This window comes from Eublepharis macularius, chromosome 3, assembly GCF_028583425.1.
Source record: "Eublepharis macularius isolate TG4126 chromosome 3, MPM_Emac_v1.0, whole genome shotgun sequence".
NCBI classification, from domain to species: domain Eukaryota; kingdom Metazoa; phylum Chordata; class Lepidosauria; order Squamata; family Eublepharidae; genus Eublepharis; species Eublepharis macularius.
In genome coordinates, this window is record NC_072792.1 from 92,592,191 (window position 1) to 92,609,938 (window position 17,748).

General features: G+C 39.2%; 1 protein-coding gene across 1 annotated transcript in view; it reads left to right on the plus strand.

Annotated features, from left to right (window-relative positions):
• The window catches only part of DSCAM (DS cell adhesion molecule), a 540,743-nt gene that overhangs the window by 445,786 nt on the left and 77,209 nt on the right, over positions 1-17,748 (plus strand). Inside the window, exons 21-25 of the mRNA XM_054973688.1 lie at positions 405-568; positions 1,403-1,501; positions 3,886-4,074; positions 7,594-7,884; positions 12,352-12,528. Coding sequence (XP_054829663.1) covers positions 405-568; positions 1,403-1,501; positions 3,886-4,074; positions 7,594-7,884; positions 12,352-12,528 — 920 coding nt within the window. The remainder of the gene's footprint in view (positions 1-404; positions 569-1,402; positions 1,502-3,885; positions 4,075-7,593; positions 7,885-12,351; positions 12,529-17,748) is intronic.

A 17,748-nucleotide genomic window follows, 5' to 3' on the forward strand; every position in this document is an offset into this window, starting at 1 on the left:
AGGAGAACTAGTTGCAATTCCAAAAGGACTAACTAAACATATAGGCAATATTGGTATAGACAGGATAAAACTGATCAGTTGCAAACAACCACGCTACTTGGAACATGCCACATACAAAAGTTATACTTTACCGACTCCTAGATTCTTGAATAAAATCCGAGTCAATGGGGGACCAAAAGATTCCAGCCCAAACATCTGGTGGACTGTGATATCATCATAAATTAAGTCCTCTCTTCAAATCATACTGAGGTCAGTTACTGATTTCTTTAACAATGCAGTACCAAAAAAATACTCTCGGCATCCTGGTTTCTACCATTTTTTCTGTGCTGTAAAAAATAGTCCCAGTCTTGAGTAACATTGATTTTAACCTCTTTAATATATGATATTTGTTTCCTGTGAGGTAGTAACGGGACACCCAGTCTAGTGATGATTGATGGGCGAAGAAGCATCTTTAGCAATGGCAGCTTTGTCATCCGTACTGTGAAAGCTGAGGATTCGGGATATTACAGCTGTGTGGCCACTAACAGCTGGGGATCAGATGAAATTATTTTGAATTTACAGGTACAGGGTAAGTAATAAAAATCTTCCTTTATGTGCTTCAATGTGACTAATATGATGGCTTTAGCATTTATGTGAGAGCCAAGCTACAAGTGATGCCTGACACAGGTTGGACACTTGTCAGCTTACCTCAAGTTTTGATGGGAAATGTAGGCATCCTGGTTTTTACAGCTTGGCTCTCCATTACAGCTGCAAGACCAGGACACCTACATTTCCCATCAAAACTTGAGGGAAGCTGACAAGTGTCCAACCTGTGTAAGGCATCACTTGTAGCTTGGCTCTCAGTGACAGTATATAGAAAGTAATTTGAGGATTTAATTTTATGTCAGAAAAGCATATACAGTTTTGATTTCATAATTGATTCATCAGTTTCCATTGGAATTCAGAATTGCACTATTCAGCAGTTGGGGAGCCAAAGTCTCAAGTGTCCAAAGCATCTAATAATGAGTTATGCATGTAGCTGCTGGTTTTCAGTAACACTGACTGATCTCTGTGACTTTATGAAGGTTGGGTCATTCTGGTTCATTTAATAGCCATTCATTCATTCAGATCTCCCCCCAAAGAGTCTGAGCATAACCCAGGATATGTGACAGGCATGTCACAGTTCTGCCTAAACTCACCTTGCTGTTTGTTTTCTGAACCCTTTGAAATTGATCCTACAGGGATTGTAATGATGGGAAAGAAAACATGTCAAATACGATTATATAGAATTAAAATATCTACTTTAAATTAAAGAGAACTTTTTTTTTGCATCCCCAAACAATTCTTTTAAAATGGTTTTAAGAATAATTTGAATGCATAATAATTTGATTTTGATCACTCTTTTTAATGGCCACTTATCCAGTTCCACCAGACCAGCCTAGGCTTACAGTATCCAAAACCACATCTTCCTCAATCACTCTTTCCTGGATACCTGGAGACAACGGTGGCAGCTCTATTCGAGGTAACACTCTTTGCAAAGAAGAGATTTACAAATTTGGGGCTGAATACTACTCTTAAGCCTTGTTAGCCCCAAGTTTTGTTAGCCTTAAGAAAAAGACATGATAGTTTATCTAGGCTACTTGCTCGCTGATAGTCTGTATTAATAGTATGATAGTATGTATTGGGACAGTGCTGCTCCATATGAATCAGAGATGGCATACTTGATTTGCAAGTTAATTGTGGACTTGCAAGTAATGTAGGGTCATGGCACATTACACAACAACTGGCGCACTCCATGAACATATAATCTGTGGAATTGGAAAATAGTTACAGACATTTCAAACAAGCACCATTTTTGCTCATGAGAAATCAGATTTAAGAGTAAATGGTTTTGAATAGAGATGGTCACAAACAGAAAAAAACGAACATGATGTTCGTTGTTCGTTGCCATCTATGAACAGGGACTCATGAGCAACCACGAACATGACCCTGTTCACGAACATGTTCATGGTTGGCTGTTCGTAGGAGCCAGCAGGCTCTTCTCCAGCCATCATCCAAGTTTGGTCAAGATCCCTACTGCACCACTCCAAGAAACTTGACCTGAGCAGGCACCAGGAAAGGTACCAATAATAAATAATAGCTTGGCCCCAGAGCCTGGCAGCAGCCCTGGAACCTGAGGGTGGGTAGATCCCTACTGCGCCACTCCCAGAAACCCTACCTGAGCAGGCAGCAGGAAAGGTACCAATAGTAAATAATAGGTTGGCCCCAGAACCTGGCAGCAGCCTTGGAACCTGAAGGGGTAGATCCATATCCCACCACACACAAAGAAAATTCAAGCTCCAATGCACTCTATCAAAATGCCAACAGCAGCCGTCTCTCCCTCTCCACTGTCTGCAAAGACTAGCCAGAGCTGGGAGCCCTCCCTCCCCCCTGGTCTTTGCTCCCTTGTAACAAATTTGGAGCTCCACACTTGGAAGGAAGACCTGTCTATCAAGCTAAATTGGGCTTAGATTGGGGTTTCCAGGGCAACAGCAGGAGTTTAGACAAAGTTCAGACAACCCCTGCCTAAGTTGCCAAGGGAATTGATCGCAGGTGCCAGACTGTCTGGCTTGATGAACAGCAACAAACAAGGCTTGCAACAACCACCTGTTTGTTTAGAATGGGGCCTCACGAACAGCTTGTTCTCGAACAGCAGATTGGGCTGTTCGTGGCTTTTTTTTTTGTTCATATTGCTGTTCGTGCCCATCCCTAGTTTTGAATGTGTAATACTGGGAAGGTAAAGACAAAATTGGCTGATTATCTTACTAGAAGGTTAGGAAGCTGTGCTTCATAGAAGGTTCATAGAAGCCAAATCAAATTGACTCTCCTTTCATAGTTGTTTTGATCTTGTGAGGCTACCTGTTACCTAGCAATAATAAAAAAACAAAAGATCACAATGCATGAGAGAATGTCCACATGGACATGCTGCCCACCTTATTTCAATATCAGAAGTTCCATGCACATGAGAAACTGCTGGATCAGGGTGATCCAACAGTTTGCTGTTGCCAAATTATTTGGTGCTGCCAAATTACTGTGTTCATTGAGGAGCTGAATGGTACAAATGTTATCTCTTGCAATGGTTATACTGACATACATTATTAAAAGGAGCATTTATTTTCATATAAACATTCCAGCTTTTTAAGTTTTAAGGTTCTTTCCAAGGCAGATGGTAAATGAGGACATGGTCTTCTTCTTTTTTTCTTTTTTTGATGGCCCTGTTGTGGAATACTGTACTCTGTCTAAAACAGCTTAAATTCTTTTAGATACTATTTTAATTCTCTTAAACTTTTAATTTGTTATATTTTAGTGCACTGTGCGTCTCACTTGAACTTTTCCTGCTGTTTTATTTTCTATTTACTTTTTAATGTGTTTTTATGTTTGCCTATATGCCTGTCTTTCTTCTTGATTGTTTAATTTCCATAAGGTACTGGATAACTTTTTCAAAGTGGAAAGGAAGAATATATAACTGAAATCAACAGATACATTTGGTAATCACCCTGCCATAAACCAGTTGTTGGCCAATGCTGCTCTGAAGTATCATATTCATAATGAACTATTATGCTGTATAGTATTTTATGGCCTATTTTAAAGGATAGTTCTTTCTCTTGAGCAGTGTCATTGACTCAAAAGACAGTGGAAATATATTATTCTCCTCCCTACTTAAAGCTACATGCTGATTATATTGAATAGGGGAATAAAACATTACACCACATCTGTTCAAATTAATTGAGTTAAAATATAGTACTTCATTATATCTTTTTGGTATTCTACAAAATTTTCTACAAAAATCTTATGATATTCTACAAAAATATTGATTCATATTTCTTCTAAACACAGTCAATAATGTTATCTTCACTTTTATGGCAGGTTATATACTGCAGTACTCAGAAGACAACAGTGAACAGTGGGGAAGTTTTCCCATTAGCCCTAGTGAACGTTCCTATCGTTTGGAGACTTTGAAGTGTGGTACCTGGTACAAGTTCACACTAACTGCTCAGAATGGAGTGGGACCAGGACGCATCAGTGAGATCATAGAAGCGAAAACTCTTGGAAAAGGTACTTAAAATAACTTTTCTGTTGTTATTTGAACACCAGACTATTGTAGTCTCACGAAGATGCAAATAAACAGCCATATTGTCTTTTTAAGACATTGTAGTTGGTTTATTGCAGTGGTCAAGGACTGGGCTGTGAGAAGACTTTCTCCAAAATTTCACAGCATCTGCAAGAGCTTCCCAGGCCTCTTTGCAGATGTGTAGAACTTATCTTCAGTATATCATCACCACATAGACTTCCTAATAATTCTAAAATTCTGTTTTTGTTATTCTTGTGTTTACTGGAGTTAGTGTTGGCATTGATGTTTTAGGTACAAATATCTGTGTTTGATTATCTACCTGTTTGCTTATATAAGCCATATTCACTATTCATATATTTATATTTCAGAACTAGCTAAAATTAATTAAAGTGAGGGTAAGAAGAGTTTTAGGTATAAGTGGGACAGAGGGGGAGTAGGGGGAATACAGATAAAGTTGAGTTGACAAGAGTGTAAAGTATTTGTAAAGTTTGGGAAAAAACTGTAAGAAACAATAGTTTCTAGCAATAATAAAAATACAAGAGATTTTAAGGTTCCAGTTCAAATCTCATTTTAGCAATGACTATCCAAGCCACATACTTTCCATCTGCAACTTGAGGGTAATAATTTTGGCCTACCTTATAGAATTGATATAACAATACCGGTAGTACTTGAACACTCAAAAATGCTTTATAAATGCTAAGTATTATCATTTTTACTATTATCCTGAAAGCCTGCCTGTGTCTATAAACACAATTTCTCTGGGCTGCTGCTTTTAAGAAAGAAAAGCTGTCCTTTCATTCTCTAGATATGTGGTATGCAACAACTAGTGCTGAGCCAGAATGGTAGACACTATTAATCAAATCTTCCCTTTATGAAAAGGGCCCCCATCATTTCTGCTATCTTTCTAGACATGTGTGCACAGGTGCTCAAACAAGGACCTGCAGCACATGAATGCACATAGTGTTTGCCATGAGTTGAGATTATGCTGCATTGCTCAGGGCAAAATGATGGCTGGTTTGTCTTCTGGCAGGAGCTTTCACCCCCTCTGAAAGGGCAACTTCCATGCCAGAAACTGAACACCATAGACATGTGGTACATTGCTAGCACAGACCTTTACAGAAGTAGAAATGGGCTTTAACATTTCCTGTATTGCATTGTCTTGCTGTACTAATACACTCTCAGGCTTTAAAAATATATAATGTGAAGCAGCCAAGAAATAGTGAAAATAGGAAACATATTTGTGAACTATTTTTATTTCATGAGACTAATTTAACAATGTGATGAAGTGGCTAGAGTAACAGACTAAGATCTAGGAGACCCAAGTTCAATTCCTCACTCTGGGCCAGTCACACTCTCTCAGCCTAACCTATCTCAATGGGCTGTTGAGAGGATAAAATGGAGGAGAGGAGAATGATTGAAACCACTTTGAGTCCCTTTTTGGAGAATAAAGGGGGTATAAATAAAGTATGAAATAAATAAATAAAATTAACAGAAGCTTGGAATTTGCATGCAGTTTTGACACTATCATGCTTGAACACAACTGTGTGTGGTTAAGCTCTTTACAAAAGGTAATTGTTCCACTTTTGAAGTGTATGTAAGCTATTCCCGTTGCCTGATCAGTTTCTCCTGCTTTATTGGATTGTTTAATCTTTTTATTGGATCTTGTTTTCTATATGGTAATGTAACAAACATATTTATCTTGGATCTCTGGGTCTTCTGGCTCTCTTTTGTAATCTCTATTATTTATATTTTTTATAGTATGCCTTTCTCACTGAGTCTCAACGCAGATTACATAGTGTGGATCAGTGCAATCAATTTCAGACATTTCAATACACATGTAATAGGGTATTAGACCTGTAAATTTGCAAAGATTTAAAACCAGCAGAAATCCAATACAGAGTTGAAGAAATGTTGAAACAGAGCAAAAATAATTCTAAAATTAACATATTAAACAGCACAAAATCTAGCCAGTAGGGTTATACTTTCAGCAATGGTAGTAAAATCTACAGTCTATCATATTTACAGCAATAGTAATATAAAGTCTATAGTCAGTCCGTATCCCTTTACTGATACATCTCTTTGAGACAGTTTCCATATATTACAGTCATCCTATCTGAATAAAAAAGTCCTCTTGAATAATTCTTCTGTTTGTATTAATATATTATTTCTAACAACTGAGGGTAACTGTCCATGGACCTGATGAAATGGGTTCTGACCCAGAAAAGCTTACATCACAATAAACTGTTAATCTGTAATTTGCCATAAGCATATTTGTTGTAATACGTAAGAACACTGGAGCACAGATGATATTGGAAGCAGTGCATAGTCTGGCCATTGTGCCCCAGTGTTCTCTTCATTATCACAAAGATGCGGGATGCATCCCTGGGATTTCATACTGAATTTAGTGCCACTCCGCCACCCCACCCCCCAAATCTCCAAAGGGAACATCTCTGTCAGATCTTGCCAGGTGAATCCCCAAGCACTTCACTGCATCACTCAGGTGTACGAGTTAAAGTTACTTTATTGAAGAGAAATACCAGTATCAAGATAGTCAGACAGAATCATTGGCTGAAGTGATGCAAGGTAGCAAAGCAAAGTTAATTATAGGGCACAGTCCCTGCCTGCCCCAATCGGAAAGAAGGTCCGTTAGGATTTTGGCAAGCTGAGTCAAGGAGCCTGGAGAGAGGGGAGGAGGGAAAGGATGAACTCTGTTCAGTCTCTTAGAAGGTCAGTGTGGTCTTGGCTGGAACTTGAGAGCCAGATTGGTGTAGTGGTTAAGAGCGCAGGACTCTAATCTGGAGAGCTGAGTTTGATTCCCCACTCCTCCACTTGAAGCCAGCTGGGTGACCTTGGGCTAGTCACAGCTCTCTGGAGCTCTCTCAGCCCCACCCACCTCACAGGATGTACGTTGCGGGGATAATAATGACATACTTTGTAAACTGCTCTGAGTAGGCATTAAGTTGTCCTGAAGGGCGGTATATAAATTGAATGTTGTTGTTGTTGTTGTTATTAACTTCAAGGCCACGTTCTCAGACCAGCCTGGAAATGGTAACCAAAACACCTGCAAGATAAGCAGCTAGCAACCAGGCAGCAAAACAGGTTCCCTCTGCATGTTCTCAGAGGTACTCTATACACTGCAGCCCGAAATTCATAACACATGGCAGATATGCTGGAGGTGTATCTGACAATCTCTAGGTTTGCCTACTGCAGCAATTTGCTGATGCATCGTCCCATCCCCTTCTTCTCCATTCTATCATCCCCACTTCAGAAAATGCAAGATGGCATGGAAAAGCAAGAAATGGAGAAATATGGAAGGAAAAGAGAAAAGGATACATTTAAAAAGAGGCTATTTTAAATTATATCTAAGGGTGAAGATTTTAAAAAGGTCCCATGTTGCAAATTGGGGTCCAAGTTAGATCCCTCAATTGAGATCTTTGGACATCATTATGTTATGCCATCTATTTATTCTAATTCTTTAAATTCAAATATATATTTTCTTGTAGAACCACAGTTTTCTAAAGAACAAGAGCTTTTTGCCAGTATTAACACCACGCGAGTAAGATTAAATCTTATTGGCTGGAATGATGGCGGTTGTCCAATCACCTCCTTTACCCTGGAATACAGGCCATTTGGGACCACTGTATGGACAACAGCTCAACGGACATCTCTTACTAAATCATACATCGTGTATGACCTGCAGGAGGCAACCTGGTACGAGCTACAGATGAGGGTCTGTAATAGTGCCGGCTGTGCAGAGAAACAGGCCAAATTTGCAACGCTCAACTATGATGGGAGTAAGTACTTTCATTTGTGTTTAATGAAGAATGATCATAAATAATTTAATTTCATATAATGTACTCTAAGTACAATTTAATTGACTGTGTGACAATACGGCATCTGTAACAACTAGATGATAAAACAGTAAAGGCATTTACAATCTGAAGTTCCATCTGCCTCTGGCCACATGGAAAATTTCACAAGGGGCTGTAGAAATTTATGACACACTTTCTTATGGTCAGGATTTGCAATGAAGTTTTATAGCTTGTTTTGTGTAATGGGTGGCTCTCATGTCACAGGAGGATGTATTTCCATTCACTAGGCACCTCTCTATGTACCAGCATAAGAGGTGTGAGTATTGTGTGTGCAGACAAACACACACTCAGAGATCCTTGTCACCAGTGTAAATATTCATTTTGAGGACTGAGAGTGTTAGGAAAGAAAGGGTGCTCTGGAGAATGAACAGGCATTGGAGACTGGTAATGTGAGTCTGCATATGCTGCTGTAAATCCCTGCTTCTCTTTTTTCAGGTGTTTCATATTTATTTATTTCACTTTCAAAAGTAACTGCAGAATCCCAGTCACTTCCTACTTCCCATCTTTTGTTGAAATCTAGATCACTGAGAAGATTAAGGCTATTTCCACATGCTCTTAAAGGGATGGCCCACTCCCTGAATGCTGGCAGCTTTCCCCCAGGAATCTACACAACTCCATTTGCAAAATGGCTGTAGGTCATTTGGCTTCCATTTGGCTTCCATGTTTTTGGTGCCTTTTCTGGGAGCACTTTCTGCATGGAAGCAAAACAGCCCACAGCCATTTTGCAAATGGAGCCATGTGGATTCCTGGGAAAAGTCACAAGCATTCAGTGAGTGAGCTGTCCCTTTAAGAGCATGAAGAAACAGTCTAATACTAGAACTTTTGCTTTGCATTAATATTTTCAAAGAAGGGCAGACTGGGAGCTAAAAACAGCCCTGGAAAGGGCTCTGCCCCCAATCTGCCTTGGTGCCTTGACCCCAATCTGCAACCTTGGTGCCTTGACAGGGAGTGGGAGGGAAGGAGCAGGTTAACTACAGTCCAGTCAGCTTGCAGCTACTCACATTATGTGCAACAGGGGCCACCAACTTGTGGCTGTGGTGGCTTCTGTCCACATCATATCTATCTGCATTGTGCAGGGTGGGGACCACCAAACCACAGCTATGGCAACGTCCACTCCCGCACACAGGAGGTGCCTTGGGGTTGGGGTCACACTGGCAGAGGCAGCCCCCCCCCCCCATTGACTCACTGAGACTTGCCCAGTGGCTAATCCACCCTTGTTTGTAGGATTTCAAATTCATCAATATATCTAATTCTCAACATGGCCAAATCTGTGTGTACTTAAATCTAGAAACTGAAACCATGAACAAAATAAGACAGAGCCTTCTGTGAACCTGAAAGAAGCCCTGGTTTTGCAGAAAAATTTGTAATTTTATTTTTAAAATTCATTGGTAAGTTACCTCTCCTCCCCCCCCCCCACAATAGAAGCAGCATCTGGAGCTCTAAGAAACTAATGCCTTCTGCAGTGCCCTTTATGGGGGCTTATAGGTAACCACAACAGTATTGCTGGCCTTCAAGCTTTGGTTTCTGTCATTAAAAGGCAAGGAGAGAGCCCTTTCAAGGGTTACTTTGTCCTTTGAGGGAAGACTCATTGAGGTCAGGCCTGGCAACAACCTCTGAGTGACTTGCTTGCTACCACGTGATTAGTATGACCAAGACTGGAGGCTTGCTACTATTCAACAGTGTCCACCCATTGAAAGTTTCAGATTTGGATCCATTCACACACTCTCAGCCTAACCTAACTTGGCCAGAGTTTTCCTGGGCAGAGAGAGGAAAGGAAGGAAAGCTGAAGATGGGCTGGGGGGGCACAGATAAGAGTAGACCAGCTGGAGGATAGGGAGAAGGGAAGGAGGCAGAAGAAGAGGGGAGTCTGCAGGGGCTTTCAGGGAAGGAAAAGAGAAAATAGTGGGGGAGGGAGAAATGAGATGCCTTTTGCCAGTCGTGAGAGTCTTCTGGTTGTTTCTCTTTCTGTTTGGCTTAAGATAGTTTCAGGTAGGGTAGCCATGCTGGACTGAGGTAGAACAGCAGGAACTTTGACTCTCAAAAATTTATACTCAAATGCTTACATGCTAAAAATCTTGTTGGTCTCTAACGTGTCATTAGACCCTAATCCTCTGGTTTAAGACAGACATTGTTTTTACATGCCTTTCTAGAGTCAGCACTGGAAAAAGCAATACTAAATAAATAATCTCGGTCTTATGTAACTAACCATGTCACTCCTTCCTCAAACATTTCAGCCTGCTTCTCAGTTTTGTGAGCTAATAATACTTGATGTTCTGTTTGAGATCAAACACATATTCAAGGTATTCTTTGTTATAAAACAGTTGACTTAGTAGCTATGCAAAACAGAAATCCTTTAGTATTTTCCAACTGGAAACTGTGATTTGTTCACTCCATTTGTTTATGCCCCATCAGTTATGAGTTTACCTATTAATACCCCGAGAAATAAAAGAGGCCATTTTTACGATGGATTCCAGTTTGGGGTTCTTAGTCAAGTACCTGAAGCTTTTTAGCTGGCACCTGGCTAATCTACCAACTTTTTCAAAGATATGATAAAATGCTTGCCCATAGCTTAATTCATAAAGAAAAGAGAAGAAGTTAGAGGTGTAAGAGAGGGAGCTTATTTTCATTTATATCTCTTTGTGTGATTTTTGAATCAGTGTCAGAGCTATGGCTAACACATGGTCATTACTGCTTGGTGCCATTCGCTTTATTATGGAGCTTCACCACTCACAAGGGGTTAGTTTGCTTGGCCCTGGACCAATTCCAGTCTCTGGAGAGTACAGCTGCCTCTGAGAACACACTAGATTCTTGATTATTACCTCTGGGATGATGTTAGTTCCAGTTCCCAAGTGTGTTTAAGAACATAAGAATTGTCCTACTGGACCAGATCAAAGTTCTGTTTAATCCATCCATTTGAGTGTTTGAAGCATTGGCCAGTTTGATGCCCAAAGATTCATTCATGAGCAGTTCATTCATGAAGAGCAAGATTTGAGTCCAGTGACACCTTAAAGACCAATAAGATTTTCAAGATATAAGCTTTTGCAGTGCTGCAATATCTGAAGAATGAAGCTTCGATTCTTGAAAGCTTATACCCTGAAAATCTTGTTGGTCTTTAAGGTGCTGCTGGACTCAGGTCTTACTGTTCTACTGCATTTGACAAAGAGAACTGTGGTTCTCGAAAGCTTATGCTACAGTAAGTTGGTTAGTCTTAAAGGTGCTACTGGACTCTTTACTATTCTACTGCAGACCAACATGGCTACCCACCTGCAACTATCATTTATGAAGGTTATGGCTAACCGAACCGAAATACGAACCAAAATGAAGCATGAACCAGGCTGGTTCGTGGTTTGTGAACCATGGTTCGTCAGATCCCATTTCTGACAAACTGCCATGAACTTTTAGGCTGGTTCGTTTGGTTCATTTTTGGTTCGTCACTGCAGACAGCCTGGTGCCAATCAATCAGTTTCCTAGGCAACAGGGGATGGACTTCCTGCAGACATTCTGCTGACCCGGAAGTGACCTTCTGCTGACCCGGAAGTGACAATTTTTGGACCTGGATGTGACATTTTCACGAACCAGTTCGCAAACCAGGAGCAGGTTCGTGAAAGTTCATGGTTCGTGGTTCATGAAATTTGATGAACCACAAACCACATGGTTCGATTTTTTTCCAGTTTATGCCCATCTCTAGTTATGACCACTGTGTAGTTTGAGGGTGGTATCTGGTATTCAGAGTTACCTTTCCTCTGTACATGGAGGTTCCATTTTCTTCAGCACTCACATGGTAGAGTCAGCTCTACTGCTAATTGAACTTAACAGAACTGATTTTTTGCAACTTGAGTTCTATATCTGCTTTTTGCATGCCTGTTATTTTGATCAATGTGTCTTGCAAAGTCCATTCCCCTGATCTCACAAGCTCAGTTCTCAGAAAGCTGGTTTTATTTGCATTATTAACATTGTTTTGAAAAATGAAAGTGAAATGTACATGAATAAAGGAAATGTCAGACGTTAAAATAAGTGAATCAGAATAAAAATAGTTGATTGTGTAGAATCACATTCAAACAAACAAAACAGCACCAGAACATGAGGATAAAACATAAATAGTTTAGCCTTGAACTCAAACTGGTAAAGTTAGCAGGGCTGCCTTAAAATACTCCCATTCAACTTTAGTATGACTGATGAAGCTTCACTAACTAATGCAATCTTAAGCCAAATTACATCCTTCTGAGGTCATTGAAGTCAATGGACTTGGAAGGGTGTAATTCTGCTTAGGATATCACCTTAAATGAACCTCTTAGGGACATACAGGTGAGCTTCTGGACACTGTAGTCACTTAAAAACCAACCTTTTCTCTTCATTGATAGGCATCTAATGTCATGACACTGTTTCCAGGTACAATCCCTCCACTCATTAAGTCAGTTGTCCAAAGTGAGGAAGGTCTGGCAACCAATGAAGGGCTAAAGATGCTGGTGACCATTTCCTGTATCTTGGTTGGGGTCTTGCTGCTTTTTGTGCTTCTACTGGTTGTGAGGAGGAGGAGGAGGGAACAGAGACTGAAAAGACTCAGAGGTAAGAGTGGATTACTAATATTTGTTTTCATGTATGAAAATTACCATACCAAGAACATGTACCTTGTGAGAAGGGCCAGTTCTTATTTACAGGAGCAGTATGCCCCATACCAATATGCTAACATTAATGTTGTTAATAGGAGGGTTTATTAACTGTGATAGACTCATGTTTTGAGAAGTTTCCAGATTGTTGCCCCAGCTGCACCCAGGAAGAATGCTGAGGACAGAGCTTTTTTTTAAGCAATAACCAGACCACACTTGTAATGCAGTAACTGGCCTTAGATAACCACTTTCTGAAAAAGCTTATCCAATGGAAAAAGTTATTAAAAGCACCAGATATTGTGGTACTTTACAGTAATTCTTAGTCATTTCAATAGGACTTGAAAGATGAATTCCACTTGCTTATTTACCATGATATTGTCATCTTAAAGACATGTGCAAGACAATGGCATTTTCTGGAAAACACATGATTGGAAAATTTTCTGAAGTCCATGATGACTTGAACTCTTCGGTACCAGAAACTTTGATTTAAAATGACCTGCACATTTCTCATGGAACCAGATAATGTCACAGCTTGGATTCTTTGGTCTGGCCATATTTGTTGAGAGAACTGGCCATATTGCTAAAGTAAATTTTCATAGGAACAAGATTTTTGTTTCCAAAGAGAGAAATTGAGGCACATATTGCTCAGTATTATTTTATTGCAGTATCAAATACTTTAAAATGTGGAGATGTATTTTGTTTGTTTTACCCAACCAAGAAAACTTGGATAGCTTTATGGGTTATGTTTCAGCTTCTGCATTATCTTGCTTTCCACCCTGTTTTTGCTGCTGAATTGACCATGGTGGTCCAACTGACTACAAAACATGGCACAATAAAAAGCCTGGATGTAGTGATTTGTGCTGTCCAGAAGAGGGCTCCCCTCAATCGCTATGTTTGGAGAATGTTGAAATACTGCAGTGTTATAGATCTGAACCATCTGGTGGGTTTGCCATGCTTCAGCCTTCACAACAGGAGTTTACTAAATTGAATAAATAAATAAATAAATAAATAAATAAATAAATAAATAAATACTATATTTCAGCACTCCCCACAGTGATTGGGGAGGTAGGGTAGATTAGAAGCCCACTCCTAGATGCTAATGGCCACCAATCAGTCTGTATTAGCAGCACCTTTGTGTATGCACAGTTTCGTGAAAACCCAATGCCAATGTATAAGGAACCTGCTAATGTCTTTTTTTGATGTAGCATAGGGGCCAACTCAGGTAGAAACAGTATTTTCCTTGAACATAAATTCAGTTCACTTTAAACCAAGCAGCTGCTCCAAAACTAAATTTTGAAATGCAACTGAATGTAACTGAAAGCTTCAGAGTGGCTGCTGATTTCCCAAGAGTCAATCCAAAAAGGTTAAGAATTATAGCTGGCAAGATTATAACAAAAGAAAGTGAGGGGTGACAGCTGGGGTTTCCATTTTTCACATCTCTTGTGTAGTGATGTTCGGCCTTATAATTGGGCAAGACACTCATTTTATAATTAAATGTAATATTCCACAAAGACTAACCACTTGGTTATTCTAATTTTTTGAACATGTTGTTATTGGAGTTGGCAATCCCCTGGTCAAAATGTGTCATTCCTGATAATATTGCTGTGCATTTATTTTATTTATTTATTTATTTATTTCAATTTATATATCGCCCATCCCCAGGGGCTCTGGGCGGTGAACAGTTAAAATCGATAAAAACAAAAACTAAAATCAATATACAAATAATAAAACAAATTAACAAGGTGCAGTGGTGGGGAGAACCCCAACATCTTCATGATGTTGCAAAAACAAATGTGTGCAGAAAATTGCTGGCATGTATTATCTTGGTACAGTTGGTTTGGTTGGCCAGAGAAAGGCATAAATTTTAGGTAGAGATAAGGAGTGTTTGAACAGCTACCAGTTTAGCTTGCATCCCATGCAATGAACTTGCACCTCATGCACCCCTTATAATGAGCAATGACCTGGTTTTTCAATGATCAGTTTGATAGAATGTCACGTCTGTTCATTGGTCTTTGACAGGTTGCTTCATTTTATTCCTTTTTAACCATACAGTGCAATTGGCTTTTCATGCATGTGCATTCTCAGCATGTGAATACTTGCTGAACAGAGACATTGAATGTCTTCACTTTGTTGTGTTTCAGCCTTCCCCAAATATAGCAAGGGGGTATTCGAAAGCAGCTCAGTTACACAAAAAGTAACCAAAATTTTGCTAAAAACAAATACAAGTAACAGAACATACTGACAAAAAAGAAAAAGACAAAAAAAAGAAAGAACTATAGAAGGCTTCTGATTTTCTCCTCGACAAAAATTTTCGATTTTTCTCTTAGGTACATTTCGCACTCGGTTTTTAGAGCGCATTTGTACCTGTTCCACATCCCATGTTTGCAAGGTTTTCACACTTAAAAGCAGTCATGGGATGCAGTCCCGCTTTTTGTCTGCTGTATCCCCAATTTTTCCCCCTGTGGACATACCCCGATGTTTTTTTAAGTTCGCTGCCGACTGGCAGCTGGCCCGCATTTTGCTAATGTGAACACTTTTGCCCCCTTTTTGCTTCTCTCCCCCCCCTCTCCTTTTCCCTGGGAGCTGATTGGTTTGTGCAGAATTAACCACTCCCACCCTCCTCAGCTCTCTGAACTCCTTGTCCACCATTTTTTTTTAGTAAAGCAAGCTGAGGGTCATAAGGCTGCTTCTTCATTGGTTTCCATCCTCCTGTTGTGCATGCTGTTTTATTTTTTTTCAAAAGCCAGAAATGATTCCTAAGCTAGCTTTAAAATCAAGGAAAGTGTTAAGTAGCTGCTTTCTCCTTCCTCCCTTAGGGTATGCACACACATTCTTTTTTTTAAAAAAGACAAGAATGGGTTGCAACGTTGTAATGTTCCTGCACTTTCTTCCTGGCTTCAAAATCAAGGAAAGTGTTAAATAGCTGCTTTCTCCTTCCTCCCTTAGGGTATGCACACACATTCTTTTTTTTTTAAAGACAAGAATGGGTTGCAATGTTGTAATGTTCCTGCACTTTCTTCCTGGCTTTAAAATCAAGGAAAGTGTTAAATAGCTGCTTTCTCCTTCCTCCCTTAGGGTATACACACACTTTCTTTTTTTTTTAAGACAAGAATGTATTGCAACTTCCTGCACTTCCTGCACTTTCTTCCTGGCTTTAAAAGCCAGGAAAGGATTAAATGGCTGCTTTTCCCTCCCTCACAGGCATGTTTCAGACTTTGCCAAAGAGGGGGAAAAAACCCAAGCACTTTGCACAGCCCTTTGGAAACAAGCCTCTGCTTCCTGGGAGGAGATGAATCGGCAGCATTTTAACCCTTTCCTGGCTTGATTTAAAAAAATGAGAGTGGTACATGTTTTCCCCCAGAACTCTGCCACCAGTTGCCTCTCCAGTGGGCAGGGGACAGCCCAATCAGCAAAAAGGGGGGAAGGGTTCCAACATTGCAACATTACTACACATGCTCAATTTTTTTTAAAAAAGTGTGACATGAATTGCAAGGCCCCAAAAGCCCAAAATTGCACCAAGGTTTTGAAATGAAGCACAGACACCAAATCGAAATTTCAGTGGACAGTGTGAAATGAACAGGTGCAATGCCGAAGCCACTGCGATCGGGACGAATGCTCATAAATCGCGGTTTAAACCATAAGTGCGAAAAGGGCCTTAGTCTATGTTGAAGATAAAGGCTCTCTTTTCTAATGTCCAAATTCCTTAGTCCATAAATCCACAAATCATCAAATCACTATTGTCTATATCAAGTATAAAGTCTAAAAAGGGTTTCCATTCAACAATAAACAATACACAAACTTATTGTCTTCTTTTTAATCAATGAAGTTTTGCCATCATTGCAAATTCCTTTATCCACCATTCCTCTATTGCAGGCGGTGTTGGACTCTTCCAATTTTGTGCATGTAATAGTCTCTCTGCTGTAATCATATCTAAAAACAAAATTCCACAACTTCTTTCCAATTGAATATCCATTAATATGTCGTATCCAAAAATTTTGCCCCATTTAATCATACGTGCCTTCACTTGCTCTTACTCTGTCTCAAATTTCAACAAGAGTTTATACATTTTAGCAATAATATGTTCATCGTTTCTATATAAAGCCATCTCAAATTCAGTCTTACGTTGCTCAGAATCATACTGTCTATTTTAAGCCTTTCCAAAATGTACATATAAGAAAACCATTGACAAGTGTGTCCCTCTGTTAATAAATATTTTCTTGATTTTATTTTAACTTCACTTTGTGGAAATTCTAACGTATCTCAATATGTTAACCATTTAAATATACTTGCCATTTCCCTTCTAAAATGAGCTTCTTGTGGTAATAGCCACAAGAGTATTTTCAGGCAGACCCTACGTTTATATTTATTCCATATTCTCAGAATGGCATGTCTAATGTAGTGGTTATTGAATTCTGCATTAACCTTAGCTTTATCATACCACAGATAACCATGCCATCCAAATCTGAAGTCACGTACTTCTAAATCCAGTAATCTTTTGTTTTTTAACAAGATCCATTCTTTCATCCATACAAAGCAACTGGCAGCAAAATATAATTTCAAATCTGGTAGTTTCAAATCCTCTTCTTTTGCATCCAGCAATATCTTAAATTTAACCCTTGTTTTTTCCCCTTGCCATATAAATCTAGATATATCTTTCTGCCATTGTCTGAATGCTGCTCCCATTGTCAAAACTGGAATAGTCTGAAATAAGAATAACATTCAGGGAAAAACATTCATCTTAATTGTAGGTATTCTTCCCAAAAGCGATAATTGAATTTTGTCCCATCTTACCAAATCTATTTTAATTTCATTCCAGATCTTAATATAATTATTTTGAAATAACATATAATTCATATTTGTCAAAGTAATACCCAAGTATTTTACCTTTTCTTAATTTTAAAACCAGTTTTGTTTTCCAATTTCATTTGGTCCTATATTTTCTTATTTTTGGTTAACATCTTAGACTTCCATTTATTAACCTTAAAACTTGTTACTGCACCAAATTCTTTCAATTTCACTATTAAGTTTTCAGTACCTTTTAGATCTTCCAAAACCAGCACAAAGCATCAGCAAAAGCCCATAATGTATAATGCTCCTTTTTATCCTTCAGGCAGCCCTCCAGGTCTTTCATCTTGTCTTATATCCCTATCCAATACTACAAGAACAAGAATAAAGAAAA